General features: G+C 52.4%; 10 protein-coding genes across 12 annotated transcripts; 2 read left to right on the top strand and 8 right to left on the bottom strand.

Annotated features, from left to right (window-relative positions):
- Window positions 1-70: 70 nt before the first annotated feature.
- On the bottom strand, window positions 71-1,504 carry NCU02941. Of its 2 annotated transcripts, XM_011394742.1 has the most exons (4): window positions 1,246-1,504; window positions 1,012-1,169; window positions 759-933; window positions 71-644 (listed from the first exon to the last, which is right to left on the bottom strand). In XM_011394742.1, exons 2-4 carry the CDS (start codon window positions 1,056-1,058, stop codon window positions 186-188), a joined length of 681 nt encoding a protein of 226 aa, XP_011393044.1. In that variant the 5' UTR covers window positions 1,059-1,169; window positions 1,246-1,504; the 3' UTR covers window positions 71-185. The 2 variants fall into 2 exon arrangements, with proteins under 2 accessions (XP_011393044.1, XP_011393043.1); XM_011394741.1 differs by having other exon boundaries at window positions 1,012-1,351.
- Window positions 1,505-1,612: 108 nt separating this feature from the next.
- NCU02942 (hypothetical protein) lies at window positions 1,613-3,848 on the bottom strand. Its single transcript, XM_960531.3, has one exon. The coding sequence runs from the start codon at window positions 3,029-3,031 to the stop codon at window positions 1,967-1,969; it is 1,065 nt and encodes a 354-aa protein (XP_965624.1). The 5' UTR covers window positions 3,032-3,848; the 3' UTR covers window positions 1,613-1,966.
- A 992-nt stretch (window positions 3,849-4,840) lies between these two features.
- Window positions 4,841-7,298, top strand: tim50 (translocase of inner mitochondrial membrane 50). The gene is made up of 2 exons (XM_960532.3): window positions 4,841-6,110; window positions 6,175-7,298. Exons 1-2 carry the CDS (start codon window positions 5,112-5,114, stop codon window positions 6,796-6,798), a joined length of 1,623 nt encoding a protein of 540 aa, XP_965625.3. The 5' UTR covers window positions 4,841-5,111; the 3' UTR covers window positions 6,799-7,298.
- Window positions 7,299-8,040: 742 nt separating this feature from the next.
- On the top strand, window positions 8,041-10,052 carry NCU02944 (hypothetical protein). Its single transcript, XM_960533.3, has 2 exons — window positions 8,041-8,502; window positions 8,587-10,052. The coding sequence occupies exons 1-2, from the start codon at window positions 8,116-8,118 to the stop codon at window positions 9,658-9,660; spliced, it is 1,461 nt and encodes a 486-aa protein (XP_965626.1). The 5' UTR covers window positions 8,041-8,115; the 3' UTR covers window positions 9,661-10,052.
- A 642-nt stretch (window positions 10,053-10,694) lies between these two features.
- NCU02945 (hypothetical protein) lies at window positions 10,695-13,737 on the bottom strand. Its single transcript, XM_960534.2, has 2 exons — window positions 12,912-13,737; window positions 10,695-12,851 (listed from the first exon to the last, which is right to left on the bottom strand). Exons 1-2 carry the CDS (start codon window positions 13,062-13,064, stop codon window positions 11,037-11,039), a joined length of 1,968 nt encoding a protein of 655 aa, XP_965627.1. The 5' UTR covers window positions 13,065-13,737; the 3' UTR covers window positions 10,695-11,036.
- A 1,333-nt stretch (window positions 13,738-15,070) lies between these two features.
- NCU02946 lies at window positions 15,071-16,887 on the bottom strand. 2 transcript variants are annotated; one of them, XM_011394744.1, is made up of 6 exons: window positions 16,468-16,887; window positions 16,294-16,380; window positions 16,105-16,231; window positions 15,561-16,037; window positions 15,339-15,471; window positions 15,071-15,274 (listed from the first exon to the last, which is right to left on the bottom strand). In XM_011394744.1, the coding sequence occupies exons 1-6, from the start codon at window positions 16,729-16,731 to the stop codon at window positions 15,247-15,249; spliced, it is 1,116 nt and encodes a 371-aa protein (XP_011393046.1). In that variant the 5' UTR covers window positions 16,732-16,887; the 3' UTR covers window positions 15,071-15,246. The 2 variants fall into 2 exon arrangements, with proteins under 2 accessions (XP_011393046.1, XP_011393045.1); XM_011394743.1 differs by having other exon boundaries at window positions 15,339-15,465.
- A 479-nt stretch (window positions 16,888-17,366) lies between these two features.
- Window positions 17,367-18,500, bottom strand: NCU02947 (hypothetical protein; the record flags this gene model as incomplete). Its single annotated transcript, XM_960536.2, has 3 exons — window positions 17,367-17,722; window positions 17,962-18,252; window positions 18,389-18,500. The coding sequence occupies 3 exons, from the start codon at window positions 18,498-18,500 to the stop codon at window positions 17,367-17,369; spliced, it is 759 nt and encodes a 252-aa protein (XP_965629.2).
- A 796-nt stretch (window positions 18,501-19,296) lies between these two features.
- ncw-4 (non-anchored cell wall protein-4) lies at window positions 19,297-20,648 on the bottom strand. Its single transcript, XM_960537.3, has 4 exons — window positions 20,371-20,648; window positions 20,230-20,315; window positions 19,652-20,169; window positions 19,297-19,574 (listed from the first exon to the last, which is right to left on the bottom strand). The coding sequence occupies exons 1-3, from the start codon at window positions 20,395-20,397 to the stop codon at window positions 19,665-19,667; spliced, it is 618 nt and encodes a 205-aa protein (XP_965630.2). The 5' UTR covers window positions 20,398-20,648; the 3' UTR covers window positions 19,297-19,574; window positions 19,652-19,664.
- Window positions 20,649-21,073: 425 nt separating this feature from the next.
- Window positions 21,074-22,345, bottom strand: NCU02949 (hypothetical protein; the record flags this gene model as incomplete). The annotated part of the gene is made up of 1 exon (XM_960538.2): window positions 21,074-22,345. The coding sequence occupies one exon, from the start codon at window positions 22,343-22,345 to the stop codon at window positions 21,320-21,322; it is 1,026 nt and encodes a 341-aa protein (XP_965631.1). The 3' UTR covers window positions 21,074-21,319.
- Window positions 22,346-22,697: 352 nt separating this feature from the next.
- Window positions 22,698-24,613, bottom strand: NCU02950 (hypothetical protein). Its single transcript, XM_960539.3, has 3 exons — window positions 24,256-24,613; window positions 24,012-24,178; window positions 22,698-23,944 (listed from the first exon to the last, which is right to left on the bottom strand). The coding sequence occupies exons 1-3, from the start codon at window positions 24,291-24,293 to the stop codon at window positions 22,794-22,796; spliced, it is 1,356 nt and encodes a 451-aa protein (XP_965632.1). The 5' UTR covers window positions 24,294-24,613; the 3' UTR covers window positions 22,698-22,793.
- Window positions 24,614-24,804: the final 191 nt, after the last annotated feature.

Below are 24,804 nucleotides of genomic sequence, written 5' to 3'. Positions count from 1 at the left end.
GACTTTGATATGATTATATGGGATACGCCAAATCAACATTGGACTTGGATTATTCTCAAAAGTATGACACATCCGAACCAAAAGAAAACTCAGGAAGTTTCATTATTCATCACTAGTCGCTATCATCCATAGAAAAAACACCTCCAACCTCTACCAAACCAGCCCAAACTACCCAAGACAATATCTCACCCCCTAAACTTCCTACTAGCCTCCACAAAACTCATCCCCCCCTCAATCGCAACCTGCATCTTTGCATCCGCCTCCACCTGCTTCTTCATCAACGGCAGCGCGTGCTCCGCCAATTCCTTGGGAAGCACCACCACGCCATTGATATCCCCCACGATATAATCCCCCGGGTTAATCATCATGTCCTTTTGCTCGTCCGTCGTCTGCTGGAGCTTGACTGGCACGTTCACAGCGACCACCTTCACCAGCTCGGCAGGCGGCGCGGTGCCCACGTCCCGAGCGAAAATGGGATAATGCAGGTCTCGTTGCTCTTGCAGGTCCCGGAAGCGGCCGTCGATGACGGAGCCGACGGCTCCCAGGGCGCGGGCACGCGTGGACATGAGGCCGCCGTAGACGGCGTTGGGGGTCTTGGCGGGGGCGGAGACGAAGACTACGGAGCCTTTGGGGACGTTGTCGATCTGATAAATATATATTTGTTTCGTTTAGTATGTAGGATAAACCATAACCTACGCCTAGGCACATATAAGGCAAGAAATAAATGAAAGCAAAGTTGAGTAAGTAAGTGAACTGACATAGTGTGTAGGGTGTTTCGGCCTCGGGTCATCCAAAGGAACATATTGGACGGTGTAGGCGGGACCGACGATTTTGGTTGCGCCTTCTTGACGGTGGGGGGACCACATGGTCAGACCGGAGAGAAACCCGCCATTGCGATACTTGAGCTTGATGAGGGCGTCCGAGACATCGCAGCTGTTTTTGTGTGTTTTTGTTGTTGTGTTAATTGTAGGCTGGACAACAACGGGGTTCTTTGGATGATTGATGACATACGTTGTGTATTGCTGCAACGCCTTGACGATGGGATCTTCCTTTGTCATCTTTGCTGATGTTGGTAGTGATTGTGATATCGTGTTGTTGTAGTTCAGCTGTGAATGTGATCGACAACAAGTTGACAGCCGAGGTTGCGGGGTCACTTGGGACGAGTAGTTCTTTGGTGTAAGTGTCAGTAGTACGTAAGGTATCTCGAACGCTCAACTCATATAATATCTCGAGTGTTTAACCAACCAAGAGGTGATCCAAGGTCACTTATATATCTCCAAAGCATACAGTGGAGTTTATATGTTGCATCATGCAATATATCATGCCCGTCGTTGATACAAGCGGGAGGGAAGCTTAAGAAGCTCGGCGACGGCCGGCTGACAAGTGGGACTGTGGAGATCAATGACACCGTTGGGGTCCGTTTCCGTCCGGCCGTCAATGGACGCCAAACCCGCAAAACCCGGGGAAGTCAGGGGGTTTAGACCCGGACCATTCGGCATGTGACGGTGCTTTCTCGATGTTTTTCACTCAAGCTTCGCTGTACTGATTGTGGCTTCAACTCGCAATAATTAGCTTGACGCACAAGTGATGTGCAGTTGAGATCCGATCATGATGCAGATATCTTGGGCTGAGGCTCCAGTCTGTTCGTCTACAGAACGCTTTGCTTGTCACAAGGTATATATGGGAACATCAGATGACTTTACGAGATAGGACTCGATCCATCGGCCAGAGTCTTCAGAAATGCGAGTCAAGTAGCTCTCGGCTCGTAATAGGGACTAAACACACTTTAACGTACCCCGATAGACTGAGTAGCGACGTCATGATGCGCTCTTCATATTGTACAACTTCCAGATAAAAGCAGTTCGCAATGCATTCCCAAACTAACCCAAGAACGCCTGTCCCAACCCATTATGCTCCCAGACTACTATCATCATACCCTTCAGTGTTGACCCGCTGCGTGGATACGTCAAGCAACGATGACAACGTCCATACCGACGCCATTAAGCAGTGCGGTAGCCACCATGTCGTTCGTAGGGACCACAATATCCTCTTCATTATCCAAATCAGTCCAGCCTCTCTCGGGCCCCCACAGAATCTGCTTCCCATGCGACAGCGCTGTATTGATTAGCCCGCGCATCATGGCGCCCTTCTTCCGGACGCTGCTCCACGCGTCAAAGGTAACGTGTTCGACAAAGGGCATTTCGGTGAGCACGTCCGTCAGCAGACCACGGGAGAAGCCCTCGTAAAAGTCGTCGGCGCGACGGAAGCCATTAAAAATGCCGTCGCTGGGGTCGCACTCGACAAAGACGGTCAGCTTGCGCACGCTGGTGCACTCGTGCAATCCCAGAGCTGGGTTGACAACCCAGCCGCGCGGTGGCTTGTTCCAGCCGGGGCCGAGGCGCATCTCGAGACTGGTAATCCAGGAGCGCTGGCGGGCGCTCATGCGGGCAAGCAGAGGCTTCTTGGTCTTGAAGTGTTTGCCCGGATGGGTGGGGAAGATGCGGAAGGTGTGTGTGCTATAGAATAGGTAGCCGGCCTCGAGGCTGATGGTCCGACAGGTGCGCAAGAAGCCCAGCTTCTTGTGAATGCGCCTGTAATTGTCCGGGTCTAGGTCGAGGACGTAGTGGGTGTCGTCGAAGAAGTATTCGTAGATCTTAACTCGTAGTTCGGCCGGCAACTCTAGGAAGGGAAACGGCTTTTGTTTCCTTCTGGCTAGTCGGGAGAGAGGCTTTGGGGGGGCAGAAGCTTCACCAGTCGCTTCGACAGAGCCAGCCAAGGTTAATGCGCCCATGGCTTTGGTAACATCCTCATCGACTTGTCCGTCAACCCCCCCTTCAACCTCTCCGTCAACGTCCCCCTCAGCCTCGGAGGCATAAGTCGACGGATAGGCAGAACTCAGCGGAGTATTGAGATTAGAGGGGATCGGGGTCGGGGGAGCATGAAGCGAATTGTCCACGACGGTCGCGACGGTACGGGACGTCCTCGTGGTGATTCTACGCCCCACTAGTTGTTGGGTGGCTTTGCGAGGCATTGTGGTGTAGATCGTCGTCTAACGACAGGGCAAGCGAAGAGAAGGTTGAGAGATACGGTAAGTAGAAGTAGTGGTGATTATGATATCGCGATCCTGGCAAAACACGAATAAGCAGTCTGTAGGGCTGACTGGCGCCACTGTGCCTTCGGAACGCGAAGTGGCAAATGTTGAATGTCAAGGGTTTGGGAAGGGTGGGAGATGAATGTAAGTGGATGTTGTAGGAATCTGGAAGGATAAAAGATCGGTTCTGAGATGGTTCAGTTTCTTCTGACTCTTGGCTTTAAGCTCGATGCGTCGATGATAAGTAGTATGTCTAGGCTGTGTGTGTGGTTGAGTACGCAGAACTCTGAGAGGGTGGTCCCATCGTGAGTACTGAATGCGCAACGACTGGACCACCCTCTAGAATGCATTCGCGAAAGCCATGGTGGGCGGCGATAGTTGGGAGTTGGAATGGTAAGTGGCAGGGAGTTGTAGAGCGCGGACTGGACTTTTTTTTTGGATGATTGATAATGCCGGTTCGGGTGGCGGGGAAGGAGTGGACTTTGCGTTTGTGCTTGGATCACCGCAGCCGTTCGAGCGTTGGATGAATGATGATATGTTCCAGAAGAAACAGAGAAGACGGGAGTGGGAAGGAGAGAAGATGGGTTGGGAGCAGAAGAGGGCAAGTGTTGTGTTAAAAAGAAGATTCGTCAATTGTATCGATTCGGTTCCGTCTCGGCTTGCTAGAACGATGCAGAAACAAAACGAGCAAGAAGTGGTCACCTACCTACCGAGAAGTGCAGGTGAGGGGAAGGCAACTGAGTGGATGATGTTGAATGGTTCAATTGGATGTCCATCACAGCAAAACACGGCATCGCTGTATCGCTGAGTGTGCAGACGATTTGCTTTGACCGACGCATTACATAAGCTGTACTCGGATAGCAAGAGGGTTAGGGGTAGAGTAGGGAAATCACACAAATGGCCTGGATCACCAAGAGGTACAACTACTGAACTGGATTGTAACAGAAAAAAACATCCACTTAGCATATGGTTCACCTGGGGGACTTTTGAGGTGATCAAGTCGTCAGTCAGGTCACCCAAGCTTTCCATCCGTCGTTTAGATAGCAACTGTGTGGTTAGGAGAAGAGCGAAGTGATCTGAATGGCTCAGAAGAGCTTTAGTTATCGAAGAGCCAGTCATACCTTTGAATGCCCGGTACTTGTTTAGTTCGCAACCTCCCTTCATTTACAAATTATACTTGCTCCTTTCCACGCAACAGTAATCTGCTCGTCGAAAAGCATCCCGTCTGTAGGCGCAATGCCAGTGGAAGAGTACATAGTGTCACGGTCGTCTGACGTTTTCAGTATCTGCAGTCCAATAAACGACACCTGTCAAATCGTGCCCGAATCTTCCAACCGACATAGGATCTCAGACACCTGTCGTAATAGATAGTCTCCTGGAGACGAGATCAAGAGTTTTATCTTTTAAGCCATATTGGAGTTGAGATGGTGAATTGGAGATCAAAGACGTGATTGTCATCCATCCATGCAACAACCACAAGCTGAAAGATGACGACATGTCCCCCACTGTCTTTGACGCTTAACTCCGTATGTGGGGCCATTGGGGCCGGGAACAAGAACTCTCAGAACATCAAAGGTCTGTGCACGGCGGCCTTGGAAGATCCAGCGACAGACCCCTCCTTCGTGTCTGATTGGACCGAAAGAAGCGCGCCAAGGCTGAAGTTCAACTAGCAGCGTTGTGACGGAAGGTTCAGGACTCAAGTTTTTTTCTGGGCGAGCAGCCGGCCGGGGCGGGAAGCTTGAGTTTGTGGAATTGGAAAGTTTGGTTTTGGGATATCATATCGCTATCGGGCCCAGCGGATACTGACTGACTGCAACTGACTACGACGCCCTGAATTTCCGTTATCCTACTGTTATCGTCACTTGTTTCCACCACCTAGAGGCAGCAACCAGCTCCCCCCCCCCCCCCTCCTGCAACCACCCGGGCATCCATCCACCTCCGGTTTCCATCACTAGGGGACACTCGACACCACACAGCTCCAAACAGCTGCTGCCCTTTGTGTGTCCAACCAATATCAGTCATGATGCTGTCCAGAGCTGCCGTGCGCTCCATCGCGGGCGCGCGTGTTGCAGCTCACGCGGCGTCGCCTCTCCTGTCGCAGCGCACCCTGCCCGCCGTCTGGACCCGTTCCATGGCCAAGGACAACAAGCCTCCCAAGTTCTCCAAGCCCGAGAGCACTCCCGCACAAAAGGCTACTCCCAAGGCCCCCGAGCCCGCCGAATCCGAGAAAGCTGAGCAGAAGCAGCAGCAACAGCAGCAACAACAAACCCCAGCCGAATCCGAACCCGAACCCGAAATCGACCTGTCCAAGCTCCCCGATCTAAGAGGTGGTATTCCCACCACCCTAGAGTATGAGATGGCCCAGAAGGAGGCCGGCAAGAAGCCGGTCGCCGGTGAGGAGGCAGAGACACAGGCTGAGGGCGCCGAGGGCCCTGAGGCCGCTACGTCAGGCAGCGGTGGTGGCGGCCGCAAGAAGGGCCAGCTCCCCGATTCTGCCTACGTTTCTTCTACTGAGAAGCGCCGCCAAAAGATGGCCAACTGGGCCTTCATTGCCGCTGGTCTCGCCTTGGTGGGTGGAACGATCTACTTGGGAAGGGAATGGGATGAGGAGGAGCTTGAGAAGCACCATGATATACCAAATGGCTGGGGTCTCGGCCTGTGGTGGAAGAGGGCCAAGGCCAGGATGACTGGAACCGTCAGCTACTACCAGGAACCTGCCTTCGAGAAGCTGCTACCCGACCCGGATCCGTCATTCGAGCGTCCGTACACCCTCTGTATCAGTTTGGAAGATATGCTGGTGCATAGCGAGTGGACGCGCGACCACGGCTGGCGTCTCGCCAAGCGTCCTGGTGTCGACTACTTCTTGCGCTACCTCAGCCAGTACTACGAGATTGTTCTCTTCACCAGCGTTCCCTTTGCCAACGCTGAGCCTATTGTCCGCAAGATGGACCCGTACCGCTTCATCATGTGGCCCCTCTTTAGGGAGGCGACCAAGTACAAGGATGGCGAGATCGTCAAGGTAGGACCACCTAGAGCTGTCAAGATTGCACCATCACGGTAGCTAACCAACCATTGTCGCACAGGACCTTTCTTATCTCAACAGAGACTTGTCCAAGGTCATCATCATTGATACCGACCCCAAGCACGTGCGCGCCCAGCCCGAGAACGCCATCGTCCTCCCCAAGTGGAAGGGTGATCCCAAGGATACCGAGCTCGTGTCCCTCGTCCCCTTCCTCGAGTTCATCCACACCATGAACTTCCCCGATGTTCGCAAGGTCCTCAAGTCCTTCGAGGGCCAGCACATCCCCACCGAGTTTGCCCGTAGAGAGGCCATTGCCCGCGCTGAGCACAACAAGCTCGTTGCCGCCAAGGCCAAGAAGGCTGGCTTGGGCTCGCTTGGCGCCCGCTTCGGCATCAAGCCTAGCAAGCTGAACCCCATGGCCATGGAGGGCGAGGAGGATCCTTCTGAGGCTTTTGCTAAGGGCAAGATGATCCAGGATATTGCCCGTGAGCGCGGCATGCGCAACTACCTGGCCATGGAGGAGGAGATCAAGAAGAACGGCGAGATGTGGCTCAAGATGGAGCAGGAGGCCCAGGAGAAGGCCCAGAAAGAGATGATGAAGAACATGCAGAGTTCCGTCTTTGGCTGGTTCGGCGGTGCTCCCAGCGGCGAGCAGCAGTCCGGCGAGTCAGAGAAGAAGGCCTAATCGACCAAACGAATCCGCCCCCTCAGTCATCCGCGACGATATGTATCAACACCTTGTGACCATTTTCTTGTACTTTTACCATGTCTTGTGCTATTTCTTTTTTCCATTTTCCATTCTCTGTCTATGATTGGCGTCACTAAAGGGATTTACCGGACTTCTCTACTCCGGTCATGGTATTCTTCCTTCACATGCGGAGCATTGGAATAGGCGTGGGTCACTTAGGAAAGAGAAGGTTTCATACATCTACATAATCTGTCTGAGGGTGTGGCTCTAGAGGTGCTGTAGAATGTCTCTCAACGAAAAAAAGTTATGACAATTCCAACACTTTTCCATATCACTTCGGGCAAACATCCCTTCTCAGCAAGAAGTCTTGTCTGTTCGCCTCCCTGCATTTTATTCGTGATGCCAGGAGCACGTTACTGTGTGACCGCAAGTCGAGGGAACATCCTAATCGAAGAACACCCACTAGCTCATTCACCTTCTCTCGTTATCGAAGCCGCCTCGCGTTAAGCGAGATAAATATCTGTCCTCGCATTGTCAGCGAGCACAGTCCCACCAGTCGAACCCGGTGCTTTATTAAAGAAAGTCATTGGTATTGAGCTTGGGTTGGCACAACTCAACACCTTATTGCATTGGACATCTCATCGTCCAGTGTTGCGAGGACTATGACTTGTCATCCTTGACATATTCCCGATCAGGGGTAGGATAGCCGATACTAATTCGATGAAATGTTACGCATTCGAGCGAACCCCTCTTGACCACGCCGTCGGGTCAGAACTGTGAGGAGCACAGTCGAGATACGGATCTTTGTGTCCAGGGTCACTTATCAATGTCTGGAGACCTTTTCTTTCCACCAGGTATGTTGGCAAGTCCCTCTGGTCACTGCTCCCAGATCTTACAAGCCATGAACATCCAGTAGGCAGAGAACCGTTGCACTGCTTGAGGTCATAGATCTGGAGTTCTACCCAACTTGGAGGTTACTCTAGATAGCTACTACTGCTGTGCTTCGGTTCGAAGTTTCTTCACTGGTCCGAAAAACCGCAACGGCTCGCCACTTTGCGCCCTTTCAGTAAGCAATCACTACAGTTTGTGCTTCTTCTAGAAGCGGACATTACAACTTCGATCATCTTGGTACACATGGTGTTTTGCCTACCAAAAATGAGCGAGCAGCAAAGCATATAAACGACAACGATCTCCTCTCAGCAGTGTCGAAAGAATTCCAACCTCCAACCTGACATCCTCACCACTCCTCAATCCTTTCAACACAACTTTCTGACACTTTCAACCAAGTCCACTGGCTAGTCCGCCGCCAACAACATGCATATCCACTCCCTTCTTGCCCTGACCCTGGCAGTCACCACCTCGGCCTTGCCCTCCCTTCCAGGATGTCTCGTGACCGATGAGAACCACTCTCGCGCCTGCCGTGAGGTTGGCCCCGTGCAGAGCAAGCTGGAGATTGTCGACGGTCAGAAGCAGCAGAACCGCGGTGGTCTCCAGGGCCAGATCGAATATGTCGACCAGCAAATCGGCAAGGAGATCGAGTGCCCCGGTTGCGGCAAGAACATCGTCGGTGGCCTTGCCCAGTCCAGATCCATCGATCATAACAACAAGGTTACTGGCCAGGGTGAGCAGCAGCTTGATGTGATCAACGGAAAGACCCACGAAGAGTGGATGGGTGTGGATCAGCAGCAACAGGACAGCACGGTGAGTCTTCAGAGAATCCATTATCTCTATCACCCTCAAATCTCAGCATACACACTAACAAACAACTATTCTACCACAATGCAGCCCCATGGCCAGAAGTCCAACTTCAAGGTTGGCCAGAATCAAAAGCGTAACCACCTCGGCCAGCACTTTGACGACCAGTCCAGCACCCACGGCCCCGTCATGTACACCGGCAAGACTCAGCAAGATGAGCTTCTTACCAAGGGCCAAGGCAAGACCCAAGAGCTCTACAATACCATAGGCCAGACCAATGGCCGCGTCCAGGAGCGTGATACCACCCACAACTGGGCCAACCAACTCAACCAGGGCCAGAACCAAGAGCAGCAAGAGCAATTCAACAAGGGTACCCAGCAGATCGAAGGTCTCTACACCACTGGCAGCACCCACGGTGTCACCCAGGAGTTCAACAAGGGCGGCCAAAACCAGCAGCTCTACAACGGTCAGCAGGTAGGTACTACTGACCAGCTGTACAAGACCGGCCAGAACGGTATCCTCCTGACCACCAACTCCAACCATGAGCAAGAGCAGTTCAACAAGGGTCAAGGCCAGGGCCAGCAGCTGTATAATGGTCAACAGACTCACCATCAGCAGCAGCAGCAGCAGTGGAACAACGGCGGCAGCCCCAACGACATTCTCCTGACTACTACCCACCAGCAGCAATTCTACCAGGGCCAGCCCATCAACACTCAGCAGCTCGACAACAAGGGCCAGGGACTCCAACAACTCCACAACGGCCAGCAGACACAGCAGCTGAACAAGATCGGCGGTGAACAGACCCAGCAACTCAACAACGGCGGCAACTGGAACCACCAACAAGCCACCCAAGAGCTCTTCAAGACCACCACCACCAACGGCGGCATCATCCAAGTCCGTCACGACGAGACTGCTGCTGGCGAGCATTTCGATGGTCAGCTGGAGCAGCAGCAGCAGCAGTTGGCCGCCGGTAACAGCCAAAGCAAGCAGCAGCAAGAGGAGATCGTCATCGGTAGCCAGAACAACCAGCAACAAATCTTCTCTCCCCAGCAAATGATGGATTTCGTTGCTGCTCACTCCAAGCAGCAGCAGCAGCAGCAGTGGGTTAGGGAGCAGGTGGTTACCGTGGATGGCAAGCAGCAGGAGGTTTGGACTTGTGTTTGAGCAACTGACTGACTGACTAACTAGTCAGTTAGTTTTCCCTGCTGAGAGGGAAGGATGGGGAGGATGGATGGATGGATGGATGGATGGATGGGAAAAGAATGGATTCAAATGAGATGGATGTTGGATGAGATGATGACGATGTTTCAGTTTCATGACACTGATGCTGATGCTGACGCTGCCTGTGACAGGTGGTAAAAAAGCTACTTTTCGATTCGAGAAGGAAGGGTATAGTGCATTGATGCCACATTGGGCTCAACGCCTTTCACTCGTTTGGTTGTTGAAGGGATTTTTCTATTCGAAGGGCGATGTTTTTATCTGTTTTGTTGTTTTTCTAGTGCTTTTGAGAGAATAGGTAGCAATGGAGTCGCTCGTTGAATTGTTGTTGTTCTTCGGATAAAAGTAAAGCAAAGTGAAGTGAAGTGACTGTCATGCGGAAATCGAAACCTAGGAGGTGCTGGCGAAATCTTGCCAGACTCTTCACTTGCCCTTTACATATGTACAGTCAAGTCTGCAAATAACGATCACGTCGGTGGCGGGGATTCTGACCGCTATACCCAGATTATCGTTACTCCCAGTAGTGCCAAGAGCGCCAAGGCAGGCTCGGATAGGTACAAAGGTACTAAATAGTTATGAGTTAGGTACTGCTAAGGGATGACTTAGTAGTATTTCCCAAGTTTCCTACCTATAAAAATAACGATTAAGTACCAAATTATAGGTGTTACTAAGCAGGATTTTGATCGTAATGCCAATACGGAATATATCGTTATACTACTAAAATCACCATACAAATGAAACGGTAGCAGCGAAATTGATCGTTATATCCAGATTATCGTTATACCTCTGATCGCTGCAGACTTGACTGTACTCGGTTTTGACGCCATGGTCATTGGAAGTCTCAGTCCGAAGAAGTCTGCCGTATTATTGCCCATTGATGGATGGAAGGAAGGAAGAAGGAATGTTCGAACGACCTTAGCGGAACCGATTCACCAACGGGTACACATACAACAAGCAATCACCAGGTTTGGAAAGCCGAGCATCAGAATGCCGTTGTCTCATTCATTCCCTTCATCAAAAAGTATCCCTTGAGTAATTTATTGGACTCCAGTTTCCATTCCACGCCGGTTGGTCGGTTGATCATTGACAACATTACTGGTATATACATAAACATAGTGATACCCACAAAGTTGATGCTTTAGAGTTTCCAAATTTCCTCCAGTTCTCTCATCCCCTCCTTTCTCCTTCCACCCAAAAGAAAAAAACGCTGTCCTCCGGTATGTATACGAATCGAGTCGCGGGTATAGGTCACGTCACGCCAATCATCAGAATACCATCACCATCCCAATTCCATATCTTGTTTTCTCTTCAAAAACCTCGTCTCATGGATCCGCACCTTCCGCCGTTATCCTAGCCGAAGTTCCTTTTATCCCTTCTCCTACTGGGGGACTGTGACTCTCCTTGTCTCTTGCAGCTGTCGTGCTCCTGGTGCTCTCCGAGCGATCGATATCCGCAGTAACAGCACCGCTTCTATTGCCCTTCTCTTTCTCCATCTGTTCATTTACTTCGATGGTCCTCTCGGGCTTTTTCCCCTTTGTCGTTACTGAGGTTTCCTCGCCCGAGTCACTCTCCGTCGATGTTCGGAAACTCTCCGATACTGACGTACGAGCTGCGCTACTCTCTCCTTGGAATGTTATGTTGATGTTCGGAGGGTGAGACGCCGATTCCTCTGTGCTGGCCGCGTTATTATTGCTCCCCTCTCCTATCCTTATCTCCTCTTCCGGTTCGACGACAATGAGTGGCACTGAGTCGAGACGCAGACTTGGCAATCTGGTCGGTAGGTTCCCGGTTCGGACACCTCCTCCCCCTGAGATGCTCCTCTGGTGAGCAAGGGTTCTGCCTCCATTCGTGCGCGTAGAGAGCGATGTCTCTTCGGCTGGTGGTGCTGGTGATGGACCGGGGTATTCCGGAGGGGGTTCGTTGTACGGAAGCGGCGTCATGGTGGTGGGGCTGTTCCTACCGGATACAGCAGCAGAGGCAACTGGGGAGCGGAAGGGAGTCAAGTCGTCCAAGCGAACATCTTCGTAACCTGGCGGAGGCGGCATGTTGATGGCGCCCAGGTCAGCATCATCGGCATCGATCATCTCAGGGCTGGATCCAGCGCGCGGGGTATTGGCAGCCGAGTTTGCCCTGGACCTGGATATCGATCGTCCGCGTTCTTGGCTGTTGCGCGTAACAAGGCTGAACGTGCTGCTACCGCCCGCTCCAGTCAAGGGCGTAGCCACAGCCGACGAATCGAGTAACTGATCACCCAATCTGGAGGTGTCGATACTGAGCGAGCTCGAACCCCTCCGATGGTGAGTGGCTGAAGTACTAGGCCTTACACCCTGCTGCGACGCCGCCATGCTCGCCGCATCGCTCAGCAATCCGACCCTCTCGCTTTCCGTGCTGTTAGCCCGGATGCGAGTGCCATCGGCCCTGGCGACACCCAATTCCGCATACTGTACACTGCTCGTCGCGCGCGATCGCAACTCTCTGATGCGATTGTGTTCCTCACGAAGCACCTCCAGTTCCTCGGTATTCCGCGCCGTCTGAACCCGTGCTTGCTCTCTGATCTGGCGCAAAGCTGCAGTGTTATGGGCTTGCCGAGCCTCTTGGCGCAGTCGTCGCCGCTCCTCCCGCTCTTGGTTCGCGCGCCGTCTTGCCACGCGAATCTGATACAGTGCCTCCATTTCCTCGTCACGTAGATGCTCCTCATCCTCCGCAGTCGGCATCTCCACCACCACGTCGATACCGTCGCGCTCGCCTTCTCTACCTAGTACTCGCTCGTTCTCGCCTGGGGCTGGCCGGTAGGGCGGGAGTGTCATGATGCTGCGGATCGACTGGTTACGGTTTACCTCAGCTGTCGTTCCTCCTGTCGCTCCTGTTCTGCCGGCTGCGGCGGCAAGTCGAGCGTTCACCGCAGTGAGTGTTTCCTCCATGACGTCTTGATTTGCTCGGTTGTGACTGTTGTACTCTTCGTCGATGCCAGCCTGAGCGTAGGCATGCTTGACAGGCGGGACCTTCCATCTGGTCCATAATCGCTTTAAGAAGGGCGTGGGTATGTATTTTGGGTTGGGATGCCTGGCGCGGACGGCGCGTAAGGTGAGAGTGATGGATAACATCAGGGCGATTACGGCAACGACAATGGCGACAATCTGCGATGGAAGCAAGTGTTAAGAGAGGAACACCATTTGATGTGGAATAGAGAGGCCTACAATGCTAGTTTGGGTGGGCTTTTGGGAAGAGGGAGCATTCGGATCCGGGGCTATGTCGATGCGTGGCCATAACCTGACTTCCATCGAAACAGCATTGGGCTCCAGTGACGGTTGAGAAGCCCGGATCGGTATCCGTGATTGTGTTACAGGCATTTTGGCAAATGGTGGAGATGTATAATGGCATATATATATGTAACAGTTCGAAGAAGCGGCCGCGTCGACGATCAATGGGTTGAAATTATCCTCTGACTAGAAGGCCGATGTCTCTGCATTGCTCTTGGTCGTCGTCTGTCGATGGAACGCAAAGTCGTGAACCGGGAAGAGGCAACTCGGCAATCGTCACACAGCCCTCCGCAAGTTGACAACGCCAATGAGAGTGTTGAGGCGCGGTTGGGGGCGTTACCGGTCTCCAAAGGGTCGCGATACGCGGTGATATACGCGGTGATCGGCCTTGTACAACCGTTCGACGGGAGTAATAATTTCTTGATGTCGGCGGCTGGTGCAGATATGTAGTGTAGAGGTCGTGTAGAAGTGGTATGTGTATGTAAAGGTTGTTGAGGCAGTATTGATTGACACAGTCTGCTATTCGCACTCACCAAGCGAAACAAACGTAGACACAATACCCATGGAGATATACGACTAAGCAAATGGGCGATGGCCAAACAGGAGAATCCGCCTTGGCGGCTAAACAAATCGACCAAGATAGTGAAGTTGAAAAGGTTCAATTAGTTAGTTGGAAGAGAGAACAAAGAGGAAATCGCTATCACGCTTTCGCATTTTCCACCTAATCTTTCAGCAAGGCGGGCGGGCGGGCAAGCGTGCGACCTGGGAGGGCTGGGAAGTGGAAGCAAAAGAGTGACAGGGAAGGCCCGAGTTTGGGCCATTCAGAAGCCAAACAAATTGGCAGGGGCTGTCATCGTTCCATCCAGCAAGACCCCGCTGGGCACTGGGCAGTGCCGCCTCGTGTTGCCCCGTCAGTGTTGCGCCAGTTGTTTACCATACCCCTTGGGAATCCGGTAGGGCGGTACTGCAAGAGCAACAACAGGGTGCAGGGCAACAACCGTGAATTACGTGTCTGGGTACCGGGAGAAAGACTGTTTTTAGAACACATTTACTTAATGACCTATGTAGGCTCGTTGTTGTTCCAAGTTCAACTTTTTCATGATCTTCCTGCCTCGAAGAAAATCACATCCCAAGACCCTCACTAACAGACAGCCAAACTGTTACATAGGCGGTCTTGAACCCCACGGCATCAAAACAACGAATGGAACACCAAAGTCCCACAGTGGATCGCTTTCCCATCCCAACCGAACGTCCTCTTTCATTTTCAGGGACGGGAACTTTTACCTATTTTGACGACTTCAACCACAGCACTCAACCATAGAGATACATATGAAGACGATGTCCTGAAACTCTCACTGATTGTTTCGTGGCTAACATGGGCCCCTCGGTCTCTTGTCCTTGTCCAAGCGCACTGCCATGGTCGGACCCTATTGTGGCTTTATCTGAGGCCGATCTCCAACTTACAACCAAGGCCGGTTTCCAAGGGAGTGGCTGAGTGGGACGTCTGACGGGATACCTACCCACTGCCACCGTCCTTTGAGATCACCACGACCACTCGGTCCAGGCTGTGCACGCACTCGATCTTCTGTTCCTGCGCGGTTGTCCTTGGTCGACACTGATTTGGGCATGGTCAATCGTCTATTTGTGTACACTATGTACAGTGCAAAGGGTCCAACAAAGAGGTACCATAAAGAGGCACAAAGGATCTACGTAGATCCCATCTAGATCACCGCCATGAGCTCTTCCGGCCATCCCATCCTCCATCTTCTATTTCCAGTCGGCGCTAGCACGCAATCAAGTCAACGTGCAGAGCAATCCCCGCGTACGCTGCTGCCCTTGCCTTTGCGATATGTACCTACCCTACCGACAGACATGTCCGAGCTACGCGGTACATACTGCGCACTCTGAACACATACACACATATCAGGATACAATCCCGCTTCGTCTGTCCAATAATACTTACCCATCCGTATATACACGGCATCGCCGGATTTAGGGCAGTTTATTGCTTGTTCTTCTCCGGTTCTGCGGGGTCCGGGGTGAGATTGTATACGTGTGTCTCACTCTAATATTACTGACTTTGTGCCTCAAAAAATAAACAATCATATTATATTTCTATAATTCTCTGCTGCTGCCTGTTGTAGTCACCCATAGACAAACGTCCACTGAGTGTCGGACAGCCACAATTGCCTGAATGGTTCGATGACTGCCAGCGTGCCCCGACTGATCATTTCAGTGCAAAAGTGCGACAGATGTAAACCTTGACTGCTACTCAAAGATGGGCAGTCTTGTTGTTCCACCTAACACGTCCGGACTCTCGTCAGTCAAACTGGACACTCTAACTTGATCAAAAGGGGAACTTACAAATCAAGGAACAACTTCCACAGAATGGAAAACATCAAGCCCTGAAGGCCATTGCACAAAATCCGCGTCTTCAATCCGCGGCCAAGCAAGCCCCTGATGCCATCATTGACAATGACCAGCCTCGCTGCTTCGGCTATCCAGACACAACATGTTAGCGTAAAACAATTCTCTTGCTGAAGATTCACAAACAAAGGGGGGAAGGACTCGTCCGTCCAAACTCACAATAAGAGACCTCCTTATCGTTAACCTGCCGATACGTCTTCACCACCCTCAACGAATTCGACACCGAGTCGCTCACCACGCTCGCCACGAACCCCGCAAACGCCAATCTCAGCAACCAGATCCCCAACGGGTGCTTCGCCGGCTCCGGTATGATCTCCAGCAAATAATCATGCGTCGCATACCACGGGTAGTTACCCACAAAAGTCGCCGCGGCCGTCGCAAAGGCGCCCCACCAGAGACTGCCGATGCCGTCTGTCTTGATACGTTGCCGGAGAATGGCGGTGCCTCGGGGTCCCTGAGCTTGGAGGGTAGTTTTCAAAGTGTCGATGGGTGTCAGGATCATCCGGAAGGCGGCGGCGCAGAGCGAGGCGAAGATATCCTGGATGGTGATGGGCAGGCGCTTGAGAAAGGAGTTGGATTGGAGGAGGGCGTGGATGCCGGCGTTGGCGGCGGTGTCGCCGAAGCGGGCTGCTGGTCCTGCGGTTGTGATTTTGTGTGTGAGTATCTGGGTTGTTAGCGGGTGTTTGGGAGTAGAGGAATTTACCTTGAAAGAGAGCAGCTCCCATTCCATCGTAGTACCGACGGAGACCACCCTGTCGGTAGAGAGTCTTGGTAGCAGTGGTGAACGACGTGCCGAAGCGGTATTGATAGTTCATGATGGTTCGTAAGGGCTTACTAAGGGTAAGTGACTGCCTTCCTCAAGATCAACGGTGAGAGTCAAAAGATCACGTACCATCAAAAGCAACACCTGAAGCACCATGGCCGCAGCACCGCTTATACCACCACCCAAAGCCCGTTTAAGCGCTCCCTTCAGGTCGAACTAGAGATGATGAGATCCATCAGTGTCAGTACAAGTCAAACATTTGCGAAAAAAAGCCCTTGGGAAGGTGATGATGCAGCAACCCACGTTGACATCCGCCCCAGCATCGATCCAAGCCTTGACAAAGATAACCGTCACTGTGATCGCAGCAACAGTCCAGAATATCCTCCAAGCAAAGTAACTACGCGTATATCTGCTTCTTTCATCTTGTTCTGCCTCCTCAACAGTATCATTATCAGGCCCTGCTCGATGATCAGTTTGGCTTATCAACAGCGGCGTCTCCTCGTTGATAGTGGTTGTCTGGCTTTGGCCGCTCTCGATATCATCGTTGAGAGTTTTGGTGGGTGGCATGGTTTTATCCAGACGAACTTTTAATGAGCAGGATAAAGAGAGCTTTCGATGATGGAAATAGTCGCGTTCTTGATGTAGTTATGGTTGAATTCTCGATGTATGTTTTGTTTTGTTCTGATGAAAGATATCGCCTGATAGGCTGCCAGCCGATCCCAGTCGTATCCCCCCGCCCGCAGCAGATTACCAATCGGTGATGACGTGCTAATCTCGGCCGCTTTGGTGGTCGACATGAGACACTCATCTGCATATCTTTGAAGTTTTTGATTTCTATAATCGGGTTGTTCTCATGATGAGTTTCAACCTCCACCGATCGAATATGTTCGGTCTCAAGATCAACAATCGCCTTACGTTGAGTTGATGAAAACGATGTGCAGCACTGCGGCCATTCACGAAAACCACGCTAGCATATGGTGTTAAGGAATGGATAGTAAACAAACCACTGTGTGTTTCCAATCCCAACTATAGTACCATCCATCCCTAACTAATATTTCCCAAGAGCCCCAGCTCGCCGGCGAAGTACTTAATGGAGGTGCAATTCCCCCATGCTTGAGCGCGAGTGATGGTAGCACTCATGATGAAAGCGCGGTCTCAAGCGAGCGTGTCGCGTTCCGACCAGGCCTCCCTCTCTCGATAGATTACGTGAAACGCTCGATGTCTTTCAGCGAAGTGAGGTTCTGCGGGTTGACGGTCAACTGGGAGAAGCAGGTCGCTATGCGGGGGAAGTCAGTGTTTGAGACGAGGTTCTCAAAGACAAATTGTTCCTTTTTGGTAGTCTCATAGCCGGGGAGGAAGAGGTCGTTGATGATGATGGCGCCGGCAGAGCGGAGGACGGAGAGAGCTGCCTCGAAGGCGGGGAGGACGGGCGCGTAAGGGTCGAAGGCAGGATCGTCGAGTTCGATGAGATTACGTGGGACGCCAATTCGAGCACCGCGCAGGGCGACGTAGTCGGGGATTTTGTCGACGGGTCCTGCTGAGGATAGTATACTACTCCCTCAGTCTGACCTCTGGTAGCAGATCAGCTTGATGTGTAATTTTTGCTGGGATTGCTGGCCCATTGAGAAAGGTTTTATTTGCCGAGGATGACGGCGCCAGCTTTCCTCAACTCAGCGGCCACTGTGCTGTCTTCGGACACTTTGGCTCCAACCAAAGCGTTTGAACCGGCTGTATAATTCATCTTATCTGGCGTGGCGATGTTATCCTTGAGCAGGATTGGGATGCCATGTAACGAACCCATGATCCTGCCGTTTGTTCGAGCAGCGTCCAACTCTAACGCTATCGAGAGGGCACTGGCGTTGAGCTGGGTGACAGCCTTGAGGGTGGAGTTCACCTCCAGAATACGGCGAGTATAGGCATTGACGAGGTCGATGGTGGTGGTGAATGAGCCCTTCTCAAGCCCGGCAGCTAGATCTTCAACATCAACATCCAGTAGTGAGGGGAAATGTACGCAATTGCCGGCTGAGCCCAAGAGTGGCTTTTGCGAGCAGAAGGCATCGCGATACCGTGATGACGCGAAGACTGTGGCTACAGGAAGGAGACAAAAGACTGTAGAAATTTCATCTTCGACAACGGGGAAGATGGAGCAAAGGTTCACCGAGAAACAAGGGTTGAGAGCACAGAGAAGTAGAATCGCTGGATGAGAACATCGGGATGTTCATACGGAGGTCGAGAAGTGATAGATGCGAATACTCGATAGATGATGTCAGATCATCATCGAACCCCAACATCCTCACCGTCCGCAATGGATGTGAAAGATAGCCGGTGTACGCCATAGAAGTCGGGTTGTATCGTTCAGATACGAGGCGGGAAGTTGGACTGTCTGTTGGGAATACCCAGTGAATGGTGTCAGATCCGAATCGGCCCTCGACATTGTGCTAGAGGACCGACGCAATCAAGACGCGATGTCGCCGATCCAGTCTATCCTGGTATTTCACCATGTTCCATATGCAACCTGCTTCTTCACACCCCGAGCTTCTAGCCCAAGATTGCAATGAAAGAGGGTGAGCACAAGCAAGATGTAGTGTGGTTCGCGTCGCCTGGAGGCAGTGTAATACCAGGGACACAGTGGAAGGTAACCATGTGCAAGCACAGAGGGAAACCGACCGAGTTGCAAAAATTAGAATAATCACGATTGTACTCCGTAGAGCACTTTCAGAGATTAAACTGAAAAGAACAGATACTACACTTGATCTAAGCCAAAAGGCAAAGAGAGCTGAAGAAGAAAAGAAGAAAACAGGAGCAAAAGTGGGAGGGGTGGCCGGCATTATATACCCTCCCGGGTCTCCTGGGGCTGGTCTGTGCACGAGTGCAAATTATCCGTGCACGAGTGCAAGTCGCTTGCTGAATGGGTGGAGTCGGCATTTGCCGGTGCCCGGTTCCACCACATGTCAGGCACGCCCGCCCACTGCCTCCACGTGCAAGGCGGGCACAACGGAATATGTAGGCAGGTCGGATATGGGGGCGGGGTCTCTGTGCAGTTCCCGTTTGCAACGCAACCCGGCACCATCCACCACTGCAGCTTCTCTTTGTCGAGCTCAACCTCACCACTCCAGCAGATCATGCATGTATCTTCGACCATTCACAAAACAAGGAGTGGGACAAATTAACTGTTAACTGTCTTGACTTGGTATCAATTGCATGCTAAACTGTCAAATTTCAAAGGATGACGCATTTGGACGGCAATCCGCAAGGCCCTTCTTTGGTTTCCTTCTGCTTAGTAGGTTGCTGTTCTTGCTTTACAGGTTCCTTCTTCTGCTGCGGCGCCGGCTTGGGCTGCGAAGCTGTTTGATTGGCAGCAACAGCAGTTGCTTTCGCGCCAGTGTCACTTGTCTTCGCCTTCTTGGAGCCTTTTGAGGAGAATCACTGTTAGCAACCACTCGCAATGACATTGATTTCGCGCACATCACAACCAAAGGATGCATACCAGTTGCAGTTTCTCACGCACCGGTAAGCTTGGACAAGGTGTTGTAGAACTCCTCGCCCTGAATGCCCGCAACCTTCAACTCGCTCTCGCTGGGCTGCCTGCTGCCATCACCACCGGAAAGGGTGCCAGAACCCCAAGGGCTGCCGCCGTGGACGGCCGAGAGGTCGGACAGCTCACCGAACACCTTGGCGTAACCGAGAGGCACATAGATGATGCCGTGGTGGGCGAGGGTGCTCATGGCCGCAATGGCAGTCGACTCCTGGCCACCGCCGAGACCAGCAGTGGAGATGAAGAGACCAGCCGCCTTGCCGTAGAGACCGCCGGTGGCCCAGAGCCCACCGGTCTTGTCCCAGAAGGCCCTCCACTGGGCAGGGAAGTTGCCGTATCTGGTGGGGATGCCGAAGAGGAAGCCATCGTACTCCTTGAGGATCGCAGGGTCCTCAATGACGGGGATGTCGGTGGGCTTGGGCGGGGCGTACATCTTGGCGAGGACCTCGTCGGAGAGGGTCTCGGGGACTCTGATGGATATGTCAGCGCATTTGTTCAAGTGGTGGATCGCAGAGTATTGGTTTACTCACTGGTAGAGGTCGGCAGTGCCACCGGCCTTCTCAATGCCAGCCTTGGCAGCCTCAGCAAGCTGCCTGATGTGGCCGTACATAGAGTACTAGAGATTGTTGATTAGCCGTTTGTCCGACACATCAAGAAGGACGGATACCTACGTAAACAATCGCGATCTTGGGCGCCATCTTGATTAAGGATATTAATTAAGTATGAGTGTGGGTATATTAGAGTATGGTATGGAAAAAGCAGAGGTTCTTATGGGAAGAATTTGAATGTACAGAGCATGTGGCACAGTCGTCCTTATATACGATGAACTCGTCCTCGTGGGATCAGGGGTCGTCTTGAAACCAGCGGGATGAACCTGCAATCCATCGACGCCGATAACACGTTGTGAGACCGATCTGGATTCGTCATGATTACCGTAATCAACTGCAAATCGGCAACAAAGGGTAACAGCGTCCACTGGAGAGCAGATCGGGAGGGCTCTAGGCTCGCAGATCCTCCATCATGCGACGACCTTTCCCTAACTGGCTGGAAATGGTGTCATTGATTCCCGTACGACGTGGTATCATTGTAATTACAAGCACTGTACGTATGGTTGCTTAGCTCATCGGACTGGAGCATTGCTGAATAACGGATGACAACGCCCGGGATACCTGACTCGGCCTTCGTTGTTCAGCCTTCAGTAAGCGGGGCGACTCGCTTGTTGGGAAGGTGGGTCAAGGGTGAACCCCGGCTCGAGTCATTCGTAATGCTTTGTTACCATTGACAAACTTCAAGGTTGCATTTTGCGAATAGCATCATTAAACTCGGAAGATTCTCGCACGGCATGGAAACATTCGCATAGTGCCGTATCTATGGCATACTTTTTATTTCAGGTTTAGGGGTGAATATTTTACTCCATCAATACGGTATATTTTCTCGGCATGATAGCCAAAACAAGAACGAAGGGGTGTCACAATGGCGTTTACACCCGTCCAGTGTGAGAAGATGCAGACACTCTTGACCCGAGTTCACAGAACCTTCAAGTTTCCTCTGTAGCTTCTCTCACCCCCATCAAAATGTTCCTCAACCATTCATTCTCTCTGCCCTCATATTTTCCAGCCTTCACCAAGCCAGCGCCTGACTAGTCGCCCTCACCGGCTTCGCATCTTTCTGCTCTTCCGTATCCTTCACCACATGACCATGCTTATGACCCTCCTCATGTTCGTCCTCCTCGCTCCTCGGCAGCAACACCGCAACGTCCCAAACCAAGCCAAACCTCTCAGCCAGCTCGGTCCGGATAATCTGATCCCACTTCTTAATGAGCGGATGTGCTAGCGCAATGTCAGGAAAGAGAATTTCTGGCTCTGCTTCTTTTTGCTCTTTCTTTTGGTCCTCCTCTTCCATGTCCTCTTGATCCCTCTGTCGCTGTTGTTGTTGTTGCGGTTGCTCTCGCTCAGGATGCTGATACCGCTCATGCTGCTCCTCTGTCTCCCCTGGGACCTCAAACTTCCAAGTCCCATCCTCATCCCAGTACTCCTTGCCGTAGATACTGTGCACGCTGAGATCCTTTTCTGCTTCCGCCAACAACCTCTTGACTCTCTCCTTGATATCCTCCTCCTCCTCCTCCTCCCCTTCTCCTTCATCATCATCCTGCTGTGGTGGTTTGCGCCCCTTCGCCGACGAAGAAGAAGAGCCAAGAGAAAAACTCAACCCCTCCAAAACCCCCAACAATTGCCCCGCCATAGCGCCGATCGTCGCTCCAAGCCCAAACCCCTCGTCAAACCCAGCCTGCACGTGCTCGGCTTTGGCAACGGTGATGCCATCACGATAGCCAGCTGTGGTGTGTTCCTGTTGGAGGCGGGGGATGTCTGACGGGTGATTATGCCCTCCGTGGCCTCTCACCGTTGCTTCGTGATGGTAATAGTGATGGTGGTCTTCATGTGAATGGGAGTGAGAATGTGAGTCGTCGCCCCAGACATCATCATCGTTGTTGTCGCCATCGTCGCCCCAGACGTCATCCAATGTTGTGTTGCTGTTGTCCTCAATGGAAAGGGCAGTGTCGTCTGTTGGGTTGTGGTATTCGACTGCAGGCGCTGTAGGAGCGACGCCGGCGCCGGCGTTGTTGGCGATGCGACCGGATGAGGACATGGTGGTGAAGAGGTCGGGGTCTTCTCTGGAGGAGATTTGGCGCATGAACATTTCTTTTTGTGTTTCAAACCAGTTGCTGCGGTGGTGGGTGAGACGACACGTGGATCTGAGATAGAACTAAGCGCTGATTTGAATTGAGATATGACGGCGTCGGCATGTCGGCGCTTTCGTTCCATGTGAACTCGAAAAAAAAAGGTCAAAACGCATTTGAATTTGTAATCGTGGGTCTGGAGTCACCTTCAACCCTAACCCTTCTACAATAGAGATCGATGGATTGGTTGATGCTATCGTCAAAAACTCGTTTATCCGATCACGATGTCAGTTGGCTGTTATGTGACGTTCGCACTGATGATGTAGAATATGTTCTCAATTGGTATACCCAAAACACCTAAATCGCTAATAAGGTTCCCAAAAACATCTCATCAGATAGGTAACGCCCCGTCACCCCTCAAATAAACTTCTTCTCAAACTTCTTCAACATGCCAGTCACTCCCCTCTCTAACTTGCCCGCACCCTCTTCTAGCCTACCCTTCTTCTGCTCAGGCACATACAACTGATGGTGGACCCCATACTCTTGCTGTCCAGCGACATTCTGCCCATAACCCGCTCCTTGCTGCATCGACGGCGGTATCGGCGACGGCGCAGCCACGTAACCAGCACCAGGTGGCGTGGGAGTAGGAGGAACGGCTCCGTAGCCGCCAACCGCAGCGACCGAAGCAGGTTGGGCTGGGTATCCTTGGCCATATGGGCTAGCAAATCCAGGGCTGACGAGACCGGGACTGGGGAGCCCACCAGGCATGGTGACAGACCTTTGTACTCCGGGATGTACGGGCGGTTGGCTGAGGCCTGTCGGGTAGCCGCCTCCAAGCGCGCCGAATCCCTGGGGCGCGAAGCCGGGTGAGGTCACGCTGTGCTGGGGAGGAGCAGCAAAGGTCGGAGCTCCAGGCGGGTGCTGTAGGTTTGGCGGAGGAATGCCTGGGCTCAAAGGTCCGCGGCCGCTGGGGGGAGGCAGGCCTGGTGAGAAGGGAGTGGTCGCATCGTAGGCCAGAGTCTGGTGCAACGGGTTCACCGCGGCATCCTCTGGGGGAGGCGTCTTCTCGCGGTACCGTACGGGTTCGGCGGCAGGTGGCGCGGCTGGGTTATAGGCCATCGGAACAAATGCTTGAGGCGATGGTGTCGAGTGATCGTGGGAAGCAGACACTGCAGACATGGGCGGCGGAGCAAAAGACTGGATTGCGCCAACTTGCGGAGGCTGTGATAAAGTGGTCGGGGGTGTACCGTGGTCAGCGATTGCTGCCCTCTCGAGTTGCTGGACTACCGCGCTGACTTCGGTATCGTGCCGAGGTGGTGGTCCTGGCTCGTTGTGGACATCGCACTGGTGCGGAGGGAGCACACGTCGGATGCCATTGACGAATTGCAGAGCATCTTGATGGTTGTGAAAGTAAATGTCGAGCGAGTGAAGCTTGTAATGGTACTTGGCCTGATTGTGAGGGTCGTATGTTGGTAGATGCCACTCCTCGTAGCCCTCGACCTCGCCAACCGTCAAAGTTACAAGGCAGGTGTGGTTGTAATCGTACTCGAGATGGGTTTTGTCGAGGTCTGGCGACACATGATGTTAGCCTTCCCACTGTCGTCTCGAGCTCTCACTCTAAATCCTAATGCTTACAGCCATCGAAAGCATCCTGGTCTTCCCTTCCAGGTTGGTTCGCAATCTCCAGCCGTGCGCGGCCCAAGTTGGCATCTTCGAAAAGGTATACATAGGAGCCCTTGTCGAACCTGTGATGAGGCGGGTTATTTGTTGGAGGGCCGTAGAAGTAGTGAATATCACCAAAGCTATGCAGCGAATCAATCAGTCAGAATGCGCCCAGGAACTATCACCTCTTTATGGGATCAACGGAAGACAAACTTACAACGTGCCGACGTTCTCCTCTCCCTCACGGGCGGCCATCTTTTGTGATCAACGAACTCGCTTGAGTGAACAAACACAACAACACAACAACGGTAAAAAGGATTGAGAGAACTGAAAGACAGCAAACTTTCTCAGCTTCCCACCCGAGGGCTATCACGCCTAATATCAGAGATGACGGAACCCAAAGAAAACAAAAGCCACTCGGCTTCCGCGTCTTTGCGATAGTACCCTACCTCTTACATACCCTTGCAGGAGACCGTGGTCTGGTTCTTCACATTCGGCTCTCACTCCATGGCGCAATCAGCACACAGCCATCCAACCAGCGCGCACGATAGGTCGGTGATGCGACCCCTAGTGCCGGTAGAGGTGACCTTGCCTGGTGGTTGCATCGTCCTGGATGGTCACTGGATGGTCCGCCTGGGCGCTTAAGGTGGGATGCCAAGAAAGAAGCACGAGCAAGTCAATTGTCACACTCTCCAGTCCTTCTTTCACAATTGACGAGGAGGGAAAGGAGCGGGAGGGAAAGACAAGAAAAAAGGTGGGGTAAGCA

Source organism: Neurospora crassa, linkage group I, assembly GCF_000182925.2.
Source record: "Neurospora crassa OR74A linkage group I, whole genome shotgun sequence".
Lineage (NCBI taxonomy): Eukaryota > Fungi > Ascomycota > Sordariomycetes > Sordariales > Sordariaceae > Neurospora > Neurospora crassa.
Note: the sequence above shows the minus strand (reverse complement) of the source record. Positions and strands in the feature narration are given on the sequence as shown.